Source organism: Electrona antarctica (assembly GCF_951216825.1).
Source record: "Electrona antarctica genome assembly, chromosome: 6".
NCBI classification, from domain to species: domain Eukaryota; kingdom Metazoa; phylum Chordata; class Actinopteri; order Myctophiformes; family Myctophidae; genus Electrona; species Electrona antarctica.
In genome coordinates, this window is record NC_136811.1 from 40887350 (window position 1) to 40911311 (window position 23962).

Below are 23962 nucleotides of genomic sequence, written 5' to 3' on the forward strand. Positions count from 1 at the left end.
CAGTAGCCATGGTTTAACATTTTTTAAACGTTATCTATTAAAAGCAATAAACATGCTTACTTTCCCATACTGATTATAGGCCTACTAATAATACTAACACATATTTTGATTCTCTCCATTTTAAACTTTGGTTTTAGTTTAAAATGGAGAGAATCAAAATACGTATAGTAACTTAAAGGACCTATAACATAAAATTCTACTTCTTCAATTTCTTTTGTTTTTGGGGCTCCCATATGTTTTTTCTATCCCCACAAATAACCAATTTTGAACAATCAGGCTTTCATATCATATGGGTGCATTAATGGAAATTGCTCTCAGGAACAGCTCAACTGATTTTGTCCTCATCGTGATGTCATCCTACTTTGTATAATTCCTCCTCTTCTTCAGTCTTCAGTTCCAAATTTGCATTTCCACTTTGTTTACAATGTCCACCATTGTTGATTTTCCAAGCTGGCATGGAATGGAAACAAGCCTGGTTTTATCTAGCATCAGTATTATAATGACTCAAATATTAAATAATCTGCATATCAGCACCCCACCACCTCAGGACATTGTGGTACTGCAGCTAAAACTGCTTTCAAAGTCCAGAAAGAAATGACAAGGGCTGGTTATATCAGAGTGGTGATTGAGGCTCAAACCATTAGAAATATGTTTGAGGGACATATAGACAATATGATATTAAATATTAAATGCATGTTATTTGCGCTTTAAGCATAATAAAAAAGACCTATAGAAAAAAGTTCAACCAAATCACCTTGCTGTACATTTTAAATCATGCCTTATCATTAAAACTTAAGTCTGACAGTTGAGTACACACAACTTACACAATTACAATTCTGAGTGAAACTGTAAACCACACACTTTACTGATGCTGACTGAGGTTTATATGGTATATTATGGTAATTTATACTTGTGTCTTCACCGTCTTTCCAACAAAGTGACCAAATACAATAAAGTCTCAGCTTTTCCACATTTTAAACAATACAATACTGAGGTCTGTTAAAAACAATAAATATTGGCATTCCAAAAACAAAAATGCAAGACCTGTGGCTCGGTTTAATATTCAAAGTTTGGGCCACAGCAGGCTAATGGATTTTGAGATGATAGTCAAGAGCACTATAAAAATAATAATAATGGCATTTTTTTTTATTCCCTCAGAGTCTGATCATCCCCATCTGTGTAGTGGAAAGTACACAAACATGTTCATAAACATAATACAAGGACAAATATCAGCATAGAAAAATAAAAAGCAAATCCATCTCTAATGCTACTGCATTAGTGTTACAAATGCCAGCATGTTTCATGAAAGAAAAAAATACATTTGACTAGTAGTGTTCATGAAGTTATTACGATAAATTCAGTCCTTGTGGCTGCATGCTTGTTAGCTTGAGTACAACTTGGAGGGGCTGTCTTCTCTAGCAGCGGTCAATTAAACCAAATAAAATAACAGTGAGTGGTTGGCTTTGTCTTTATGCCATTTGTTTAGCAGTCAAACAAATGAGACTCAATTAAATTCACACATATTAGTGTCAATTTGGAATATAGTACCTACATTTTTTCTAAATGCATAATACCCCTTTTGTATGGCACCGGCACCTAACAGAGAGGTCAACAATCCCACCCATTCTTACGACAACCAGGTCAATGCCCAAAGACTCTCCCTTCTGGCTCCAAAACTGTGGAATGGACTCCATTACATCAGTTGGGACAGAATAGAAAAACGTAGGTATGAAAACAGCGACTCCCTTCATTCACTCAGGTTTTCTGACATTTTCCTTTTAACACATCTGCCATGATGAGTCTTCAGATGATCGGGGCGTTTGAACCAACTGTCACAATAAAGGCACTGAAACGGCCTCTTACACATATGGACCTGCTTCTTGTGCGACCTCAGCCCGTTTTTCCAGCGAAAGGCTTGCTCGCACTCATCGCATTCATACGGACGTTCATCCGAGTGAAATGCGCCGTGTAGGACCAGTGACGCTTTGACAGCGAACCCTTTATTACAAATGGTACACACATAGGGCTTTTCCCCTGTGTGTCTTCTTTTATGTTTGGCAAGGTCTCCTGACTGAGAGAAGCCTGACTCGCACTGGTCGCATTTATAGGGCTTCTCACCCGTGTGGGTCCGATGGTGGTTCAACAAGTGGCATTTGCGTTTGAAGTTCTTGCCACAGTCCTTACATTGGTAGGGACGTTCTCCTGTGTGTTTGCGCATGTGGACCTTCAGAACCGCCAAACTGACTACTTTTAGTCCACAATCTCCGCACTGAAGCGTCTTAAAATGGATCCTCATGTGACTTTTCAAATTATCTTTGCTACTGCAGACTTTTTCACACTCTGGACATTTAAATGATTCCTCTGACGGGAAATGTATCTTCTGTCTGTGTTTGGTTAGATCACTCCTGTAGCCGAAGGACTTTCCACATTCGGCGCAGGAAAACGCCTTCTCACCTGTGTGCACGACCATGTGAATACGTAGAAGTGACGCCTGCGAAAACCTTTTCTTGCACACTTCACATTCATAATTTTTGATCCCTGTGTGTACAAACATGTGCTTACGGAGCGAACCGGCATCTCTGAAGGCCTTGCCGCACTCTTTGCAGTCATAAGGCTTCTCGTTGGTGTGCAGGAGCATGTGTTTTTTAAGATTGGTGAGGTTTGACGTAATTTTGCCACACACTTTACAATTCACGCCTACAACAAGGGATAATGGTTTTGTATAATCAGGATGAGCGAATATTATTTTGGTTTTCCTACCTACACAATGGTGAGGGCCCTGGCCCCAGGACTTCTTGAAACTCCTCCTGCAGTTGGAGCAACGGAGATGTCCCCTGTGCGTGTGGACAGCCATGTCATGCCAGCTCCGGCAGTGATTCCTCAGGTTCCTCAGGTAATCAAAACTGCGAGCACAGACTGGACACGTGTGTTTTTTCTTAGGAGGAGCGGTGAGATGTGCCTTGTTTTTATGAAGACTTAGCTGCCCTGGAGTGATGAAGGTACGATCACACTTAAGACAATTGTACCTGGCTTTCTTTTTGATCTGGAGCTTTGAAGACAGTTGTCTGACAGCGTCAATGTACTCATCAGGGTGTTGGTACTTTATATGATGCCGTAGGAAGGTGGGGTCTGAGAAGCCAAAGGTGCAGTATGGACACGGGTATGAATCTGACGTCATTTGCACAGGCACAGCTAGAGGGGGAAGAGCAGACAATCAATTATGGAATGTATAATCCAGTAATAATAAGTGAAATTTAAAAAAACAATCACACCTGTGTGAAGTGAGGGGCGCTCATATCATCGTACATCATCATGAATTAACATGGCTATTTGTTCAGACACACTTTGTGTAGGACAAAAATAGACATTAAGGTGATTTGCTCAGACACTGATGTAACATTTTCCATTCATTGTCAATGGGAATTTAATCTGTGTAGGACAAAAATATAAACTAAACCGATTTGCTCGTCCACATATGACGTCAATTCTCCATTCATTGTCAATGGGAATTTAATGTTTGTGTAGGACGATAATAGCCGATTTGCTCGTCCACATACAGCGTCAAAATTCTCCATTCATTGTCAATGGGAATTTAATACAAGTTTGTGTAATACAAGTTTGTGTAAGTTTGCCTTATATTGGTTGATAATGGTACCCCAACTTTCAGCAGCTGTCACAAAGTTTCCCAAGGGAGTTGGGTTGGAACAAATTTATATGTGATTGTAGACACCTTTATGAAGACATCTGTGAAGAAAGCTAGTGGTAAGCAACTTAAGCTAACTTTACCTAACTACTAGCATTGTTAATTATGAGAGGGACAATCGGCTGTAACCTTTTATAAAATAACTTACTAGAGATGCTCTGATCAGGTGTTTGGGGACCGATCCCGATCACTGACTGTTTTTTCTCACGATTGGCCGATACCGATCTTGTGCCTAAGGAGAAAAATGTAATATTTCCAAAATGATATGTCAAAACTGTTCCTGTGTATGTGGGGAGGAAGGGGAGAATGTTTAGGCCTGTCACAAAGATGCAAAACGATATTATACTAGCCATTTTGAGTGAAAATCGTCCGATAACGGATCGGTGGCCGATTGATCGAAGCACCTCTATAACTTACAAACACCTTTAAAGTAAAATCAGGACTTGAACGAATACTAAATATGAAATGGAAAAATCACTCGTGAGGTGAGGGGCGCTCTTATCAAATTCATCATACATCCTCACACATCACATACCGTGCTCAGCCAATCAAATAATTTCCATGGAACACACAAAAGCTGACAGACAAAGCTGGGCATAGGAGGGGCTAGCGCCCCTCAAAAAATATATAATGAAAAGGTTGATTGGGCCCACCCTAGTTTGAAACATAATGTCAACCTCTTCTTCAATCCCCTAGAGGCTAGGGCCTAGCCTACTACAATCCTAAAACTACTACGTCAATTTCTGTTTTGAGTGAACTCACTCAGTAGAAACATTCATAACCTAGTGAATTTCACTAATGGACATTTATTTAGCATTTCATGGATACAAGCGGACAAAATTAGTTTGGCTGGCATCTTTCTTAGAGATAGGGTGAGAAGTTCAGTTCTGCTTTTTTGCTTGGAAAGGAGCCAGCTTAGGTGGTACGGGCATCTAGTAAGGATTCCTCCCGATGTACGTCCCACTGGAAAAAGACCCCCGGGCAGACCAAGGATAAGATGGACAGATTGTATCTCCAAACTGGGCTTGGATCGCCTTGGGATGCCCCAGAATGAAGTTACTAATTTTGCTCTGGAGAGAGAAGTCTGGAGCTCTCTGCTGGAGCCGACTACGGACAAGCGGTTAATTGAAGATGGACGGATGGATGGATTTAGTTATACTTTGCTTCAAATAAACTATCTATAGTGTCATGTCATGACCCGGGCCGGTGGTGTGGTGGTCCGGGCACCCTAGGCTACAATTCCAGCCTGTCAGCGTGCTGCGGGTTCGAATCCCGACGACCTTTGCTGTGTGCCACTCCCCAATCCCCATCTCTCTCCCCATTTCCTGTCAGTCTACGGTCATATCAATAAAGGCATAAAAGCCAGTCAGCCAATCAGTGTCATGTCATGTGTCATATCAGTGACAACAATCAAATAAACCACTTAGTGGAGATGACTAAAACACCTTCCTCAACAATTACCGGTAATAGTGAGGTGTCTTACGTTCATTGTTCATTGGTGCCTCCTCTTCTTCATAGTCTTCATTTAAACATGGCTCACTTTCTCTCTTAAATGTCGTGGCATGCCTTGAAGACTTTCGTCTGACTGTGTCATTGTGCTCCTCACGGTGATGGTACTTGAAATGCTGCTGTAGGAAGGCGAGGTCTTTGAAGGAGACGGCGCAGTACGGACACAGGTGGGAACCTGGAGTAATTTGCACAGGCACAGCTAGAGGGGGGAGATCAGACAATTAAAGAGGGAATGTAAAAGAGTCATAAAAGAGGGAATTAAATTTGTATGTGTGGTGTCTTACTTTCATCATTTGTTGATGCCTCCTCTTCCCTGTGGTCCTCATTTAAAATTTTCTCACTTTCTCTCTTAAATTCCAATTTACTATTCTGTATTACAGGAAATAATTCACATAACTCATGGTCTATTGCCTCCTCTTTGACTTGCTTGAAATTCATCTCATTCTGTATTACAGGAAATAATTCACATAACTCATGGTCTACTGGCTCCTCTTTGACTTGCTTGAAATTCATCTCATTCTCCTGATTATTGCTCAGCATAACCCCACTGGGTTGCAGAGCAGTCTTTTTAGGGCGCCCAGGTCCTCTCTTTGTAGATTTGATCATCGTCCCATAATCATTATCCTGATTAATGCCCAGTTCAACCACACTTTGTTGTACAATATACTTTTTAGGTCTGCCGGGTCCTTTCTTTGTAGATTTGATCGTTGGCCCGTTCCCATCCTCCTGATTATTGCTCAGTTCAACCCCATGTTGTGCTATAGTCTTTTTAGGACGGCCAGGTCCTCTCTTAGTAGATGTGATCGTCAGCCCATTCTCATTATCGCCCAGTTCAACCCCCTTATGTAGAACAGTCTTTTTTGGGCAGCCAGGTCCTCTCTTTGTAGATGTGACCGTCAGCCCATTCCCATTATCGCCCAGTTCAACCCCCTCATGTAGAACAGTCTTTTTAGGGCACCCAGGTCCTCTCTTTGTAGATGTGACCGTCAGCCCATTCCCATTATCGCCCAGTTCAACCCCCTCATGTAGAACTGTCTTTTTTGGGGGGCGGCCAGGTCCTCTCTTTGGAGATTTAATCACCAGACCATTCCCATCATCCTGATTGTCGTTCAATTCAACTCCCTTAAGTTGTACAATAGTCTTTTTAGGGCGGCCCGGTCCTCTCTTTGTAGACGTGATCATCAACCTATCCCCAGCATCCTGATTGTCGCTCAATTCAACCGCCTTAAGTTGGACAATAGTTTTTTTAGGGCGCCCTGGTCCTCTCTTAGTAGATTGTATGACCAGCCTATTCCCATCCTCCTGGTTATTGCTTGGTTCCACCCCACTATGTAGAACAGTCTTTGTAGGAGGGCCAGGTCCTCTCTTTGTAGAGTTGACCATCTTGTTGTGGGATGTCATGTCATGTCAGGATCTCCTCCTGACCTCTGTCATTAGCGTGTGTTTTTAACCAGTCCTTTATGTTTGCACTGACTGCAGGTGTCTTCTTTGGGCTGACTGATTCTTCAAATGTAGCCTACATTATCTCATGGTTCTGCAGACAAGACAAGAAATCATTAGTGGGTTAAAGTTTGCCAACACTCACCCTATGTGTCTGATTGTGGAACTTCCTGATAATAAGATTGTTAACTAGTTCCATATACGACTGTTTAATTGTTTAACTTATGCTGTGAGGAAAAATATTTTGTTGTTTTGGATTAATGAGAAACCACCCACAAAGAAAGATTGGCACAAAAATAATCATGCAGTGCATGTCGTTGGAATATATAACCTGCCTGCTACGCACAACTGATGCCTTCTATAAAATATGGGATCCATAGGCTATTCGCATTTTATTTTATAACGGGCATCAGTTGTAGAAGAGTGTAGAAGGCAGAGTGTAGAAGGCAGGTTAAAAATTCCAACAGCATGATACAATGTGTGTGTGTGTGTGTGTGTGTGTTCAACTGTTTTTATTATATTGGGATACTTGCTTTGGCAATGTAAACGTATGTTTTCTCATGCCAATAAAGCTCCTTTGAATTGAATTGAGTCGACACGTTATCGTGCTTATGTGGTATTTACGTTCAGCAATTTGCATACAAACAGGCTACATAGCTTAGCTTTCCGCTATTCAGTGAATGTGCACCCTGTGCATTGCAGTACTGGATGATAACTTTACCTGACCAGTGTCAGCCGGCCTGCCCGGATAGTTTTTGTGTCGACCTGTGTGCAGTGTCTTATTTAGTACCAACCATTATTTCATCATGCATACCTTTCATGAATAAAGTCAAAGCAGTGTTGCTTACCGTACGATAGGGTGGACAAACCTCGCGCCTGTGAGGTTTGAAAGCCCGCCCACTGTATATCCGGTCATTTGCACATGCACGCAGCGTTTCCGTATCCGCTCTAGACCGGATCAGCTTTGATTGATTAACAGTTTGCAAAAAATAAAGCAGAGCAGGTAGTTTCATACTAAATAATGCTCAAAGAAAGCAATTCATATTATTAATAGTCTATACAATGATGGAGAGGAGGGTGTAAAAACTAATTGTTCGAAACATGTTGGTATTTTAACCTGTTTGTAATAAAGTACCTCGATTTTACACCATCATCTCCATCATTTTTAGAGTGCTCGGATCGGTCCTCTCTTTACAAGTTTCCTGTTGATCCTAGACCTAGAAGCACCACTTCTAGGATTTCACAACTTTACTGTAGCCTACATATTTATTTTGATTTCTAACTGTTTATATGATGTTCGTTTTTGCATATATTTGTATGTCATTACTCATTAAATGTTCAGATGAATCGAATATGATTCATAAAGGACCCCATCTGAGCTCCAGACTTCCCTCTCCTCTCCTCTTCCCTTCTTCCTCCTGGGGGAAGAACCAGACCAGAACCATGGTCTCCCCCGGGGTCTCCTCCCAATGGGACGTTCATCGAGGACCTCCCTAGGGAGACGCTCGAAAGGCATCCTAACCAGATGCGGGCATCTGGTTAAGCCACCTAAGCTGGCTCCTTTCCGAGTCTCTCTCGCGTGACTGAACTTCTCACCCCATCTGTAAGGGAGATGCCAGCCACCCGTCGGAGAAAACAAATTTTGGCCGCTTCACCCGCTTGTATTCGCAACCTTATTCTTTTGGTCATGACCCACACTTCATGACCATAGTGTGTCCTATCCTTTACATGGAAAAAGTTTGAGAACCACTGGTGTTGTGTTGTGTAGTTAAGTTGAAAAACAAGTCCCCATCTGTCCACTCTTTTGGGGTGCAATTGGCTATACTATCAGACAATTATTTTCTGTATAACTAAACAAATCTAACTTGATGGATTTTAAATGTTCAATGAATAGTAAGGCATGTAATCTCATCCCTAAACTGTAGACATTGCTACATTATCTTGTTATTATAATACAAAATAGTAGAACAAATTCATCAATATCAATCAAAATATATCCTTCATACATTTTTATTTATTTACTTGGGGACAAATAAAACACTGCTCATTGAATACATGCCTGCCTTAAGTACTATTTCACTTTCTTCATAAGACAAATTGGACATTTAAGATTCATCTGCAGTGAAATTGAAACGGCAATCCCTGTTAATACCATTTCTTACCATTCATCATTGATACAGGTAATGTAGAATTGCTGTTAATTATAATGCACAAATTCAAAACATTTTGCATCTATAGTGATGACTTTAACAAGTGGAATAATTTCACACATAATAACAGCACACAGTGCATTCAGTTCCATGCATTAATCAAATAATTATGTTACACAAGGTTACATATAAAAAACAACATACGATATAGTGTTGAAATGTGAGGATCTACTCTGGGCCGCCGTCAGCCCACCAAATATATTTGGCATTTACCTACAGTGTACCATCTCCTCAAGTCTCAATCATATTCTGCCTCATGTCATGAGGCCCTCACCACTGCCCTGAATACAAATACTGTAAAGGCCATGGGATAATGGGTGACACAAATGGCCATGCATAAATAAGAGGTAATTCAATTATTATTTCCATTAATTCCGTAGAGTATTACAGCTTAAGAAAGTCTTTGTTGTCATGTGAACCATTATTTCCAGCGCTAAGCAGTGAGCACAACTTACACCAACTCATGTCTGTCAGTAAAACATGGGAAAGTCATTGACTAATGTGTACTAATGTACATGAGCTCCTACATACATCATGTAGAACTCAGGCCTGACTCTATAGTCCAGCAATAACTCAGCGACATCTGGCCATGTGACCAGAGAGGTGGTGGGAACGAGCAAACCTGCGAAGGCATATGGGACAGGAGTATGGCTTCTCTCCCGTGTGAGTTAACATATGGGTCTTTAAATGTCCGGACAAACGGAAGCTCTTTCCACATTCCTCACAGGTATACGGGCGCAGGTTTGTGTGACTCCTCATGTGTTTTCCGAGGTCCCCGGAAGAAATGTAACGCCGGTGGCAATCTGGGCATTCGAACGGCTTCTCGCCAGAGTGAATCCGTTTGTGCTTCGCCAGGTCTCCAGACTGAGTGAAGCTCTTGCTACATTCAGTGCATTTGTAGGGTTTCTCGCCGGTATGAGTGCGCTGGTGGTTTTTCAGGTGTGAGAGGCGAATGAACTTGCTATCACACACAGTACAATGGTATGGCCTCTCGCCTGTGTGAGTCCGCAGGTGGGTTTTCAGAGCCCCGGGGTCTCCGATTTGCAGCCCACAGTCCCCGCACTGGTGGGCTTTCTCAGTTGAGTGGATTTTTTTGTGAACCCTCAGGTTCCTCCACATCTTGAAGTTTTTACCGCACACAGCACAATGAAACGGCTTCTCACTAGAGTGGCTCCCAATGTGGAGGTTCAGGCTGGACTTGAGCCCAAACTGTTTGCCGCATTCAGGGCAGGAGTACTCCTTCTTACCGGAGTGAGTTGTCATGTGGCTCTTCAGGTGGCATGAACGTAAAAATGCCTTGTTGCATACCTCACATTTGAAATGCTTTTCTCCCTTGTGTATTTTCATATGAATCCTACAACTGCTGCGATCCACAAACCTCTTGCCACAATCCTGGCAGGCATACGGCTTGTCCCCCGTGTGGATACGCATGTGCTGCTCCAAGCTTTGAGGGGTGCTGACCTTCTTGCCGCATATCAAACACTCCACGGTGGTGTCCATACAAATAGGCGTGTCCTGAGGTTTTGTGTCCTCGGGCTCGTGACACAAGTGAGGCCCTTGGCCCCATGTTGCCTCAAAATTCTTCCCACAGCTGGCACAGCTGAGGTGCCCACCCCTGGTGGTCACAGACATAAGGTGCCAACGCTGGCAGTGATTCTTCACGTTCTTCAGGTACTGGAAACTGCGGGGGCAGACGGGACATGGATGGAGCCTCCGGGCAGGTGGAGAGGGATGGGCTTCACGTACATGGTCCCGAAGCAGTGCTGGAGAGCTGAAGGTGGAGCTGCAGACGCTACAGGGGTGTACGGTGCCGATGCCCGGTTTGGGACTTGAGTAGCATTTGTCCAGCATGGCTCGATACTGCTTCTGGTGGACCCATTTGACATGCTTCTCCAGGAAATCCCAGCTGGTGAAGGAGACAGTGCAGTGTGGACAAGGAAAGAACTCTTCCGATGAGTCTTCAAAAAGACAGAGACAAAGAAACAAAGAAACATCAGATAGAGCATTAGAATTGGCAAAGGACTTCCAGACAGGCCCAGGTCATTGCACACCAATAATGTTACTGTAGAACTGCCATGATATTTAACAGACATAGAAAGGTTCAGACTGTTTCAGTCTCACTCTCCAATAATAATTATTCTATGAATAAAGAAGTGAATACCAAATTAATGTTTGTGATAATGGAATGTAAATTCCATTATCTAGAACACTTGTTCTCAACATGGGGTCCGGGACCACAGAGGTTCTTAAGGGTGTTCCAAGGGGTCCCCAGCTTTGTTACTGTAGGAAGACCAAACGGACCCTTATGGGGTCTGAAACTCTGAGTTACAATGTAACACTCTTCTTACAGTGACCAGATTTTTTTGTTTCTGAAAGTCCTAGAAAGATTGTAATTATAATTATATAAAATATATATACGGTGTATATGTAATGTAATTATACCTGTATGTTTTACAAGACCAAGGACCACAATGGAAATAAGTCTCTGACTTTGTGTGTTTTTTATTTATCCTTGATGTGTTATTTTGTATTAACTTTTTTTTACCCCCCGCAGTTAGGTGACACATTACCTTTCTCCTCTCCTCCCTGTTCAGTAGCATCCCTCCAGCTGGCCTCCTCCTCTTGACCTTCCTCGACATCGCTCTCCTCCTTAACATCCATCTCCAGCTCATCTTTAACATCTGCATTGTCAAAGTCATACTCTGACGCTGGCGCAGAATCAAGCTCATCCTTAATGTTTATGTTTCCTTGTCCACTGTCAACGTGGCTAGATTCGGATTTGCACTCAACAGTTCCAGAGTCACTGTCAGCCTCCAAGTAGTCGGACACCTCTCCATTTTGTTGGGGAACATCTGGTTCCTCCTTGATTTGAATGTTGAGACATTCCAGTCCATTGTCATGAGCTTCATTGGTGAAGTCCTCTTCTTCGGCATGAGAGTGACTTATGACCGGTTCACATTCTTCAGATCTCTTGGTTCTGTTGAGTGAAGCCTTCTTTTCCGCGGGTTTGATCTTCATGATGTCAACATTTCCTCCTGTTTGTATGCTGTGAAGTAGAGTTAATGAATAGATGAGTCACTCATCTATTGGGATACATAATGCTTCCCTGTGGGACACATTTCACAGGGAGGAACAATGACAGGCTTAGGACCTTTTTGAAACTAGCTCCTCGCCACTCACCCTACACACTTCCACTCGGTTTGAGCATAGAGAGACGGCACCGGAATTCCCCTCCCATCCGGTGCTGTCTCTATTATTTATATATCTATGCTCAAACCGAGTGGAAGTGTGTAGGGTGAGTGGCGAGGAGCTGGTTTCAAAAAGGGGGTTAGATTCACATAAACCACCTGTTCTCTTCCCTCGAGGTAGGATTTCACTCAGTTTGCAGATGTGCTGCTATCAAACCCAATTACCCTCAGCTTATTATTCACCAGGACAGAATGATTAACAGTGTTGAATGCCTTTTGCAAGTACAATTATGCCACAGTACTATTTTCCCATGTCTACCTCGCGTTTGACGTAGTCGGTCAAATACAGTACAGAGTACAGACAGGTATGAATGGAATGAATCCGTAATGACTAATGACTTAAATCAAATCTATGAAAAGACTATTACATTTAGCCTCCCTCAGAAGGTGTTAGATAGCTTTTATATTCCAATTGATTTGAGGATTATTATATTGGTTATCATTTTCTCCTTTTTGTTTTTGACTTCATTCTTTTGTTTTATTATTTGTGTGTGTGTATATATTCTTTATTATCATTGTTTATGAGTGTGGTTCCATGTATGCATGTGATGTACATGTTTCTGTATAGTGTTTACATCACTAACCATTTGACTTAAAGAAAATGAAGTTCTTACATTCTTGGAACCATTCATATTTTTCATGGGGTATAACCTCTCTGGGCATTGAAAATCTGACAAAAAGGGGGCATTACATATTCCTGCACACACATCTGTGTCCCAGCATGCATCTACTACGTGGCACAGTATGCCCCCAAAAGGGGGATTGGTTCCTTTTCTACACCAGAAAGATGAGATGCACATAACAGTTAGATCTATAATAATTACATAACATGACCACAATAACGTTAAAGCAAATTATACAAACAGGCTGTTATGTGAGTGACCCGCATTCAATTGGTATTGTGATTGTATCTGGAAATCGTCCTTTAATTAAATCATGTTAGCTATACACACCTACTAATAACAAGGATAATATTAACTACGAAAACTATACGTAGCATATACCAACGTGCAAAGATAATATGGGCAACGAGTATTCATAATTTCCTTTATAATTAACTAGGTAGTAACGTAAATTCGTAGTAGGCTACTACAGTGCAGTGGGCTAGCTATGGCTAGCACTGTGCTGTTGTGTTGTATCATCATGGTGGATTTTATTTCTTGCAAACAGTTGTCATTGTCGCTCATTCAAACTAGGCCAGCTTGTGAGTGATCGTGAGGAAAAGACCTACCTTTGTATGTATTTGAAGCGATTACTGCGCTAAAGTGGCTATTTGGTTGTAGCTGGAAGCTAGCTAACTAATTAGGTTGTTTCGACAATAATAATACTGGCGCTACACCAACGTATGTAACCTATCGAATCTTGCGACTCCAGAGGTCGCTGTTTTGCATTTTTGTCATTTACAAATAAAAATGTACTGTATATATTTTAGGGGAACATGGCCTATATCTGCAGCTTCTCAGACACACACACACAAAATGAAATGATTACTATATTTACCCAGGGTATCTGGGCTAAGCTCAATAACTTGTTTCCAGCCAGGCCCTGCTCATAGAACACATTTCATCGTAGTGGTTCAATGCCTTGTTCAAGGGCACTTCAGCGGTGGTAATTTTAACGTGTCGGACCGCTGATTCGAACTGGCGATCTTCCGGTATCAAGACCGCTCTGCAATCCGTTCGGCCACCGCTGCCACACACACTGTTACTATTCTTAATATAGCCTACCGTTTACGTTAAGATACTTCCTCTTCTACCACTTCCTCTCTTGTTCAAGCTTAGGCAAAGGCAGGGTTAGCAACTGTTTTGGCACAGCTTGTATTAAACAGATTCTGAAGCTCACTCTCTCTCCCTTTGCCAGTTGTTCTCTGGCTTCTTGGGGTTATCAGTGGATACTCTTACAGCAGCTTGTTGGCTGTTTTTGATATACATGTGCTGCCGGGGCCCCGCCGCCCGGGGCCAGTGGATGAGAGGTCAGTGACTTCGGCAGTATATTCCAGTACTACCATCATATCAGCCAGTGGTTAAATGTCCTCTTGATGGATTTCTTCCAGTGCTGTGTCGGTCTCCTCTTTGAGACTGTCTTCTGTAATCTGGCACCTCTACCCAGCAAGCACCACCACCAGCCCATTTTCGAGTGTTTCCTGGATCTCTTCCAGCTTGGCCATCACACAGTCACTTCTTACGGTACTTCTTGCACTAATATAATGATCAGTGGATTTCAGACCACAAGTAGCAGTCAACTACTTTCTTTTGGGACACTCTTTTATTTGTAATTCCAAACACCACCAAACCAACAACTCCACAGAGCACAGAAGGGAGGGGTTGCTCCCTATCATGGTACCAAAAACTCATAACTCAATGAGCATCATTCATAACGCATAAACTCCCCCCCAAATTCCCATAGTGAATAATACAATGACAAACATAGGCACACTCTGAGGAATGCTACCACAGGCTGGTCGCTGCAGTTAGTTGTTTTGATGCTAAGGTTTGGTGACATACTATCCTAGAAGTGTTGGAAGAAGTAGCCTACTCAGATATTTTACATAAGTCAAAGTAGCAATAACACAATATAAAAATAGTCAAAGTACAAAAGGTATTAGCATCAAAATATACTTTACTTAAAATAGCAAAAGTGAAATTAGTCATCATGCAGAATGCCCTTTTCAGAATAATATACACTATACAGCATATTGTTATTGGACTATAATAATTGTACAGCCCTATCATACCTCATATATTTTAAAATAAAAGGTCACAATGGATCACAATGCAACACATTGGTAGATGTGTTCTTTTGGAAAAAAGAGTTTCTATTAATCTAAAGCTGTAAATAACTAATAACTAAAGAAAAGCTGTCAAATAATTTTAGTGGAGTAAAAAGTACAATATTGAAGTAGGCCTACTACGTAAGTACAGTACTTTAAATATATTTACTTATTTTACACCACTGTATCCTAGTTACACTGTAGCAATTAATTTGTTTATTTTAATCTACATATTTATGCATTTATTTATTTATATAATCTCTCTCTGCTCTCTGCAGCCCTCATTGTGAAAGTAGAACAACACTGCCCCTTGCAGACCAGTGCTTGCCATTAGTTCTTATTGTTCAGCTATCAGTTGAAAATATCTATAGGTCTACATTACAAACTGACAAATTCGTGTTTTGATATTATGTCAAATTAAACATGATTAAGGTATTTAAAATCTAATTAAACATTTAACAAGACTTCCTTGTTCAGGCTATTTATCTCTTTGCTTTTTTAGCAAAGAGAAAAAGTGTACAGCATTTGTGATTTGATGGGATTTGTGGACAGCCTCTATGTTTGACCAAAATTCTCTGTGATTCACAGTGTAGGCTACTGTTCCAGAACTCTTCAGTATAGCTTTAACAAAATGTTTTATGGAAATAAATGCCATATCTGTTATCCAGGGTGTTGTTAATTAATGCAGCCTACGTGTCAATGTCTGTGATAATTTACTTTTAAATTATCAAACAAAAATAAGAAAACTGTGAAAATAGCTCAATGTTAGAAATATGACTACAGTAAAGTAACTCCCAGTTCACCAGTTTCCTAACTAGAATACTGGAAGGCTGTAACGTGGCTGTCCGCATGTGATTGGAATCCAGAGTACAGTTTGAAGGTATCTTTGATCAGTCCGATTTCTGGTCTGAAACTACCCATTGTAGAGTAGATGTAGTGTTGTGGCGAATGCAACCCCCATTGCCCCAATATTACCAAAGTCAGGAATAGTGGTCAGAAAAACCTCAACAGTCTTTGCTGCCACCATGGCGGTTGTATGCAGCATTTTGGCCACCACTTTCTCATTGACCCCCTCAGCGAAACGGGACTTCAGCACTGACCTGAACTCAACTTCTGGTTTGTTCACCCTCTCTGAGAGTCTTCTGAGAGATCTCTCGTCTAGCCCAAAGGAAATGAGGGACTGGTGCAAAAAGCCTTGCATGATCCCAATCTCACATCCCACAGACAAGCCTGCAGTGGTACTGGCAGCAGCGGCAGCGGCTACAGCAGTTTTGTTTAAGTCCTTCCTTTTCTTTTCTATCATGGTCAAGGAGCAGACAGGAAGAGAGCGAATCAGAGCTAACTGCTTGTCTGACAGGTTTGTCTCCAATGAGTCAATTAGGTTTTGGAAATCATACTTCCCCAGGTCAAAGGTGGAAATGAGGAAGACTTTGGGGTTCCCAAGAGCCCTCAGGTTTCTTCACAACTCTGTCTGATCTTGAAGAGAACCTGTTCCTCATTGAAGTTCTTCTTTCGAGTTTCGGCACGGATGTCATTGTCAATCTTTGTTCGAACAAAATAAAACATTTTCTTCATCTTCATGATCTCTTTCCCTAGCTTGATGTCATTCTCCTTGAATCTGATGCCAATAATGATAAAGAAATCATAGGTGTCAAACGGGACCTCTTTGAGATAGTTCTTAGCTTTGAAGTTGGGTTTACCAATTCCTGGTAAGTCCCAGATGTAAACGTTGGGCATGGTGGGGTGACTGTATCGAATGGCTTTCATAGTGTTCTCAGTCACTCCAGTCTCTGCTGATCCATCATCTCCTTCTCTAAGACCTTGTATGGCGTTGACAAAGGTGGACTTTCCCACCAGTAATGGCAATGTTCAGAGTAATGTAACAAAACCAAGGTAAGGTTACGAGTGCTGGTGCTACATAAGGTGTCATCCACTACATCCACTGTGTGCAATATGTACTATGTACAGTAACTAAAACTACACATTCAACATGAAATGATTTGTGATTTTGTTGCTCATTGTTGCTCATCAACTGTAATAAATGAATGATTCAATAAATGACTAAATGTAAAATAAATTTAAATATATTTCAGATTTGTATTGAAGGGACAGCCCCTTGAGATGCACCATCTCATTTTCAAGAGGGACCCATAATATATATATATCCTCAAACTCATAATTAGGGTCTAGAGTGAAAAGGGTTTGTCCACTTACCATAAATATTATGGAATAAAGTTGAAGCGGCAAATATCAACAATGCCTGATTGTTTTCTCCTGAATTGATACACAATCTTTAGGCCTATTCTTTACACCTCAAGGACTACAATGCATTGTGCATAGATCATAACAGTAACAGAATTAACTGCCTGACTTCACCAGTTTGCTATTTGCAACTGTAAATCCTGCCTGAACATTTTTCATAGAAGCTATGAAAACACAAATATTTGGTCTTATCAGGGTCATCATGGCATCATGCCCGATCATTAATCACTCATTATGTCTCTCAAGTTTCCTCATTCCAGTGTTCCATTGGCATTTTATCCTTGACATTTCCGTGAGAAGCATTTAACAAATAAAGTGTACTAGTGTAGCTTGTAGTGTGTCTTTTACCCATTGTTAAATTTGCATGCCTTGGACTCTCTCATCAACAGAGAATACTCAACACCTTAATGGAAAACACAATGACGGAAGCTACTTTGCCAAACCAAACAAATGGTTTAGCTGCAGCCTGGTAGAACTTGATCCTCCAAAAGCGGCCTTGGTGATGACCCCTGGGAGACCCGTTTTCCGAGGAGCACTTTTTCTAGTTTATGTTGTTGAGCAGACCTTTTGTGCAAGGTTTCCCCAGAATACGGATGCTGGGGTAAGTGGTTAAGTACTGAATCAGAAGCTACTGTAGGTAGGCCTATGTTATTTCAATAGATGGTAAAGTATGGCATTTTTTTTATGTCCAGATACCCCGTCCAGGACAGGCTTCAGACACGCCTCCTCAGGAGACTTGGCTCAGATCTGAATCCATTTGAATTGGCGTTAGGAACCGAAATCAAACCCGAATTAAAAAAAGAATATCATCTGATGAATTGAATACATAGGACCACAATGGAAACCCCAGGACTTTGTTTTATCCTTTTAGCCCAAATGTCTGACTGTACCTGCTGTTTACATTTGCTGGTTGTCCCTCAGACAAAAATAATAACCAAAGGCGATCGAGCCTTTGCAGGTTTTGCCCCTAGGCTATGGAATGAGCTCCCACTCCACCTAAGAACTGTGGATTCTGGACATTTTCAAAGGACTGTTGAAAACTCACCTTTTTAAACAGGCCTTTCCATAGCCGGCCTGGTTAAATGTTGATTGCTTTATTTTTACTCTACTTTTTCTATTTTGTCTTACTTTATTAGTGATTTAGTCCTCGACTTGTTTTAATTTTATTGTTGTTAAAGCACTGTAATTGTCTGTGAAAGGTGCTCTATAAATAAACTTTACTTACTTACTTATACTTACATTTCTATCTAATAAGTCAATCAATATTCGTTTTGTTTTACTAGGCTCAGCAACCCTTAGTAGAATAACAATTATTTGAAAACACAAGATATACAATCTTTCACAGACTTTATTGTCGCCGACTCATCACCAGGACAGAGAATCTTCAGGCATACACAACCACTTGTCTGTATAGCACTGTTCCCTTCTTTGAAAACAAAAACAAATGACAAACAGAACATTATGTACAAAAATAATAGTGTCAAAAACAAAACAAAAGACAATCATACAGGACAAAACAGTATTAATGCTTAATGGTGGAGAACTGGTATAAATAGTGTGAGTTACAGTATCGATTTGAGCTTTCATAATGCTTGACAACAAAGCTGTGGCTGAACATATCGGTTCAAGAGAACATTTGTCATGATAAGGAATCCAGTAGCACCTCTCTGTGTTTCTCGGTGACATTGTATCATGCCATCCATCTACTGAGGGGAGGCCTCTCCTAGTGTTTCACATGAATTAATGGAGTCCATTAACTCCATGCAGTGCAAAAAGAAAAGGAAAACACTATCTACATAACACGCAACAGATAAAGTAACAGTCGCCTTGAAAATGATACAAAACAAAGAAATACTGATAAGTCTTGTGAAATGTAATTTTTCTTTCATACATCTCTCACCAGGAGAATGTGACTCTTCCACTTCAACTGTCCCTTTCCATTATGATTCTCGTCACAATATAATTTTCTATATTGTTTCCTTGTCCCATTTACTTTTGCTATGTCATGACCGATTAAAAATATATACTTTTCTTTTAATCAAACTCTAGCTCCGATTGGCTGATACAATCATCCAAGCAGGGGAGTTGCCTACAATAAAAACTTAACAGACCAGCAACATTTGCACAACATACATTTCATATCAAAATGTAATTAAATACTCCTTAATTACATATTAGTCCTTCATTCCGATGATGGGTTCCACGGGAAAGCAGTTAGCCAGTCATGTCGTCAACTCATAATAGTAGCAGGAACTGAAGACTGGTAAAGCATGATTTACACTTTGTCCAAAAACGGTGTTGTATGCTGAAAATAGCCGAGCTACAAGCACACGTGTCACATCACAACATGCTGTGAGTTCGGAGATCTGCTATTTTTGGCGTATTTCACCACTGTACAAGTATACATTATGCATACCAAAGAAGTAATCCTTCGATTGTTACAAAAAAGGCCTAATAAGTGTTAAGTCCCTCTCTAAGCTGCACTGCACAATACAAAACACAAGTTTTAAGTGTAAGCATGTTGACTCACAGACAAGGCAAGAAGTGAAGGCAGATGGGCAGAAGAAACAAATGTAACATCAAACATATAACACGGCATGTGGAGGAATATGCAAAAATATACTCAGGCCTTTGAGCCAGCATAACAGACACGTAGCCTAGAAGCCTGCCATATATTAAGTTACAGTTAGAATCACTCATGTCTACAATATAAAAACCACCTGACAAACAAGTTTGAATTTTCTTTTCTTCTACACAATCAAATGTTGCACAAGAGGCAGAACCGATCTTGTTCTCAATGGCAATTTTGATTGTCACTTCTGGGGGGTATAAAGCACAAGTTGGTTCCAAAGTAAGCAGGTTTTTCCTCACCACCTCCATTGGTCATTGCAAAAGAAATACAAATATTGACAGTCCAGCAAATGTCTTTCTGTGTGGCCGGCTGTCGAGTGCGCTTATACCTCTTAGTGAACACAGACAGGTTGCAATGTTGATACGTATAGCCGTTGTAGTGCATTCTAGTGATTAGCTGGCTTGGTCATGTGAAGCGTTGAAACGATAGCAATACATAATACAATAAAGGACACTCAGCAATTAATTATACAGTGTATGTACAGGTATGTTCAGGATGCTGACCGTAACTGGCTCTTAAATTACTTTATTCTTTTGGCCTTTTTTTTTTCCTGTGACGTGCACCAGTGCTTCTTTCAAACTTGTTCTGTGATTCCTTTACCACTGATTATTTTTGTCATGTCCCTCCTTTGTCCCCCTACATGGCCATAGTGGTGAGGTGTTGGTGGCCCAGCAGGCCCTTACGCCCGGCGCCTGCCCCTGGATGCCCTCCTCCGTTCCCGTGACCGCAGTATTCCTGCAGATTCTGTCGCAAGGTGACCAGCGCAGAGCCCAGACAGGCCCGGTTTGGTGCCAGAATGCCTCCGGGTAGCTGGATGAGGACGGTAGCTACCCCGGCCATGCCGTCATCTGTGGGCTCAAGAGTGATGGGTCCCACCTTGAAGGAGGAGTAGGAGAAGCCCATGAGCTGAGAGAGGAAAGGGTCGGAGCGGCAGAAGTGCTGGTAGCCGCTGTGTGTGGACGGGTGGTGGTGGTGTGAGGCTGGGGCTCCGGTGGCAGTGCTGGCGTAGTGGTGGGTGTTCAGGTAGTGCAGAGGAAGGTGCTGCCCGCTGTTGACCCCTCCGCCCAGGGTGAGGTGGTGGAGGTGGTGGCCGGCATTGGGGCCGGAGCCCTGGTCATGTTTGTAGGAGACCTGACCCGCCCTGCCCCTCTGGCCCACCACCATGCCCCCCAGCTTGCCGGTGCGGGCGTGGGCGAGTGACACAGTGCTGCCCCCTACCCCTCCGCCCGTTGAGGGCAGGTAGATGAGCTGCAGCTCCTCGGGCTCCAAGTAGACCGTGAGCTTGGCGAAGGGCCTGGAAGCCATCTTGGTCATCTCCTGGATGTGACGCCGCTGCTCCCGGCGGAAGTCCAGGAACTGCTTGACCTTCCAGAGGAGGACGCAGACCGAGAGGAAGAGAAAGAAACAGGAGAAAAAGACAGAGAAGAAGACAAAGAGGTCGATGTGGGCCTGGTCCTGGCGCAGGAACAGTAGACCCTGGGACTCTCCCTGTGCCTCGTCGGTGCCCACTCCTCTCAAGGCGATGTAGAAGCGACTGGACTTCAGTGAGTGGACCTCATGGGGAAAGGTGATGACCACGCGGTCCATGACACCACGGACAATCAGCACCGTCTGGGGTTTCCACACCGTGATGTAGGAGATGAGACCCTCGGCTCGCTCCTCCCGCACCTTCCTCTCCACTCCCGGAGGCTTGGCCTGCAGCAGCATGGAGTTGCTGGCGAGCATGGGACTCCCGAGGTTGGAGGTTGAGGCGTTGGCGTACACCTTCATGGGGGAGGGAGGCGTTTCCTTGTCCGCCCCGCCCGCCGCTCCACGGGCCGCGGACTCGTCTTCGATCTTGATGGTGTGAACGCCCGACTGGCGGTCGACTTCCACGATGAAGGTGTCGTGAGAGTTGGACACGTACACCTCCACTTCCCCGAAAGTCACATCGATGGTGACACGGATGTCCACGTTGGTGAACTTGGGCTGGGCAGAGAAGAAGACGGTGCGTCCCCTGGGCAGGTTGCGGATGGTCGGGTCATGGAAGCAGTTGGTCTGGGACGTCGGGTCGAAGCAGCACTCGTTGTCCACGTTGAACTGGCGGTAGCACTGGCGCCCGTTAACCGGTGTGCCGTTGAAGGAGTCTTTGCACTTGGCGCACTAGATTTGCAAATGAGATGGAGCAAAGTATTTATATGACTGTAGTTGGTAAAAAAAAAAAAAATACGGTTTTGAAAGACTACTTTCATGCAAGGAACCAATAAAATATGAATAAGGAATAAGAACTAAGGAATACAGTCAAAATGACGATGGCCAATACCTTTATATAACATTTAAATGTAATTATGAGGACATGAAGAGTGCACTGATGTTTGTTGTAAGTGGATGACAGGAAGTGCCTACCTGTTGTCTGTAGCAGTCTTTCCTGTCACTCTGAGGGCTACTGAGGCAGGAGGAGGTCTCTGTGTTGTTCTGGCAGGGACAGCCAGTACCGTCATGTTCATTACATGTGTCTGCATGGCCGTTACACTGACACCTGGAGGCAGGGGGACCAAAGAAACATTCAACTGAATCACTTTCATATTTGATTGACAAAAATGCACAATACATGACCATATATTTGTGCATAATATCTGTCAAAACGATACATCATCATCATAACCTTTATTTAACCTCAGAGTACAATTGAGGGGCAGGCCCTCATTTTCAATGTAGTCGAAATACAAAACCCAAAATCAACAATATACATTTAAATACAACAATACCAAATATATGAATCGGAAGACAGAAAGTACTCAAAACTAAAAGAACTATAACAGATAGACCGAGAATTAATTAAAACAGTTAAGGGGACCATTCCTGAGAAAGGACAAGCCTGCGTTCCCATAGTGTACAATGATGGGTACACAATATCTCAAGAGCGCATTTATAAAAGTGGATAAATGTGGATATTCTAGCTAGAAATTTTCCTCAGAGACAGTTTTCTCTTACTTCACTGAAATGTAATAAAACTGTAAGTGATCCAATATTGTCCTGAAGTAAAAAGGTAAGCTTAAACCCACTTTTTAATGTGGATACAGATTTGGAATACTTGCTATATAATGATTATCAACAATAGTTTTTCTTTTAATGAAGCTACTGTTGAGACTTTCTGTACTGAGTTGGAGTAAGAGTCCTGGCAGCAGCCATTCACCTCTTTTTGTTTTTCCATAACAAAGCTATCTAATGTCTCATTCTTCCCAAGCAGAAAACAACACTCACTTGTCACATTTCCCCTGCAGCAGGAAGTAGCCGCTGAGGCAGCTCTCACACTTGTCTCCCACACTGTTGTTCTGGCAACTCACACACACAGCGTTTTCTTCCGTGGGACCCTCTGACACCCAGTTTTGGATCTTATAAACATATAGAGAAACGCACAACCATAAGCAATCAACAATCAATATTCACAAGTGGCGGTTTTCTGCATGCTGTGCATTATAGTACACCTGAGCCTATAGTACACCAACAAGTCTTTTCACTAAGAAACGGCAGCTCTACAAGCTGTGACGCACAGTGAGCTTGTAGATCTGCTATCTTTGTTGAATGTTCCCCCCCAGAATAGGAATGCTGGGGTTTAAGTGGTTAGCCGCCAAGTCTAAACGTTATTTTCAGTCTGTCCTAATGGAAACAAATATTTTCTCCAGTTTTCTTTGTGACATACTGCATCTTTGGGGGAAAGATTTACATACAAAAGGTGCTATAAAGTAACAATGCAATTCAGGGGTGCCGTGGATGAAAAGGTTATTTACAGGGGAGATCTGAGCCAAACATGTTTGAGAACCACTGTATTAGAAGCAGGAGGTTCTTGTATGTCAAACTGTGGTCCAAGAGACAGAGGGTAGACTTTAGTAACCACGAAGATGCAAGACACTCACACTTATCGGGTCCAGGGGGTAGAGGTGTAGGTTATCCAAGGCTTTCTTGTGCTCGTCCCGTGACAGACATATGCCACTGTTCCCTCTGCAAAACTCCCGACAGGGACGACATGTGCCCCCGCCCTTGGCAGAGCCCACAAATAGAGGCTTACATTTCTCACAATGTTTACCCTGGAACAGAAAGAGAAGGACAGATTCAGTCAGACTAGGGGCCAGTTAGTTAATATATTGTCTAGCTGTTTTTGTGTGTGCATATTAATCCAAGTTCATGTTTTCCTATAATGATAGACCC

General features: G+C 42.3%; 3 protein-coding genes across 5 annotated transcripts in view; all 3 read right to left on the reverse strand.

Moving 5' to 3' along the window:
- Nucleotides 1-1036: 1036 nt before the first annotated feature.
- LOC306924535 (uncharacterized protein) lies at nucleotides 1037-7592 on the reverse strand. 2 transcript variants are annotated; one of them, XM_079503085.1, is made up of 5 exons: nucleotides 7501-7592; nucleotides 5497-6746; nucleotides 5187-5411; nucleotides 3852-3935; nucleotides 1037-3192 (listed from the first exon to the last, which is right to left on the reverse strand). In XM_079503085.1, exons 2-5 carry the CDS (start codon nucleotides 6611-6613, stop codon nucleotides 1748-1750), a joined length of 2871 nt encoding a protein of 956 aa, XP_079359211.1. In that variant the 5' UTR covers nucleotides 6614-6746; nucleotides 7501-7592; the 3' UTR covers nucleotides 1037-1747. The 2 variants fall into 2 exon arrangements, with proteins under 2 accessions (XP_079359211.1, XP_079359212.1); XM_079503086.1 differs by lacking the exon at nucleotides 7501-7592 and adding an exon at nucleotides 7374-7498.
- A 1067-nt stretch (nucleotides 7593-8659) lies between these two features.
- On the reverse strand, nucleotides 8660-13464 carry LOC306924623 (uncharacterized protein). Its single transcript, XM_079503197.1, has 3 exons — nucleotides 13342-13464; nucleotides 11433-11908; nucleotides 8660-10820 (listed from the first exon to the last, which is right to left on the reverse strand). The coding sequence occupies exons 2-3, from the start codon at nucleotides 11878-11880 to the stop codon at nucleotides 9436-9438; spliced, it is 1833 nt and encodes a 610-aa protein (XP_079359323.1). The 5' UTR covers nucleotides 11881-11908; nucleotides 13342-13464; the 3' UTR covers nucleotides 8660-9435.
- A 5008-nt stretch (nucleotides 13465-18472) lies between these two features.
- The window catches only part of megf8 (multiple EGF-like-domains 8), a 30198-nt gene continuing 24708 nt past the window's right edge, over nucleotides 18473-23962 (reverse strand). For both annotated transcript variants that reach the window (XM_079504169.1, XM_079504168.1), the window contains exons 41-44: nucleotides 23671-23841; nucleotides 23018-23148; nucleotides 22160-22292; nucleotides 18473-21916 (exon numbers count right to left, since the gene is read on the reverse strand). In XM_079504169.1, coding sequence (XP_079360295.1) covers nucleotides 20411-21916; nucleotides 22160-22292; nucleotides 23018-23148; nucleotides 23671-23841 — 1941 coding nt within the window. In that variant the 3' untranslated portion in view covers nucleotides 18473-20410. The remainder of the gene's footprint in view (nucleotides 21917-22159; nucleotides 22293-23017; nucleotides 23149-23670; nucleotides 23842-23962) is intronic.

Coding starts and splice junctions, on each gene's coding strand:
- LOC306924535 (XM_079503085.1), bottom strand. CDS start 6,613: ATGACATCCCACAACAAGATGGTCAACTCTACAAAGAGAGGACCTGGC. Junction 5,412..5,496: donor GGCATCAACAAATGATGAAA/GTAAGACACCAC, acceptor TCCCCCCTCTAG/CTGTGCCTGTGCAAATTACT. Junction 3,936..5,186: donor GGCACCAATGAACAATGAAC/GTAAGACACCTC, acceptor TTTTCTCCTTAG/GCACAAGATCGGTATCGGCC.
- LOC306924623 (XM_079503197.1), bottom strand. CDS start 11,880: ATGAAGATCAAACCCGCGGAAAAGAAGGCTTCACTCAACAGAACCAAG. Junction 10,821..11,432: donor ACAGGGAGGAGAGGAGAAAG/GTAATGTGTCAC, acceptor GTCTTTTTGAAG/ACTCATCGGAAGAGTTCTTT.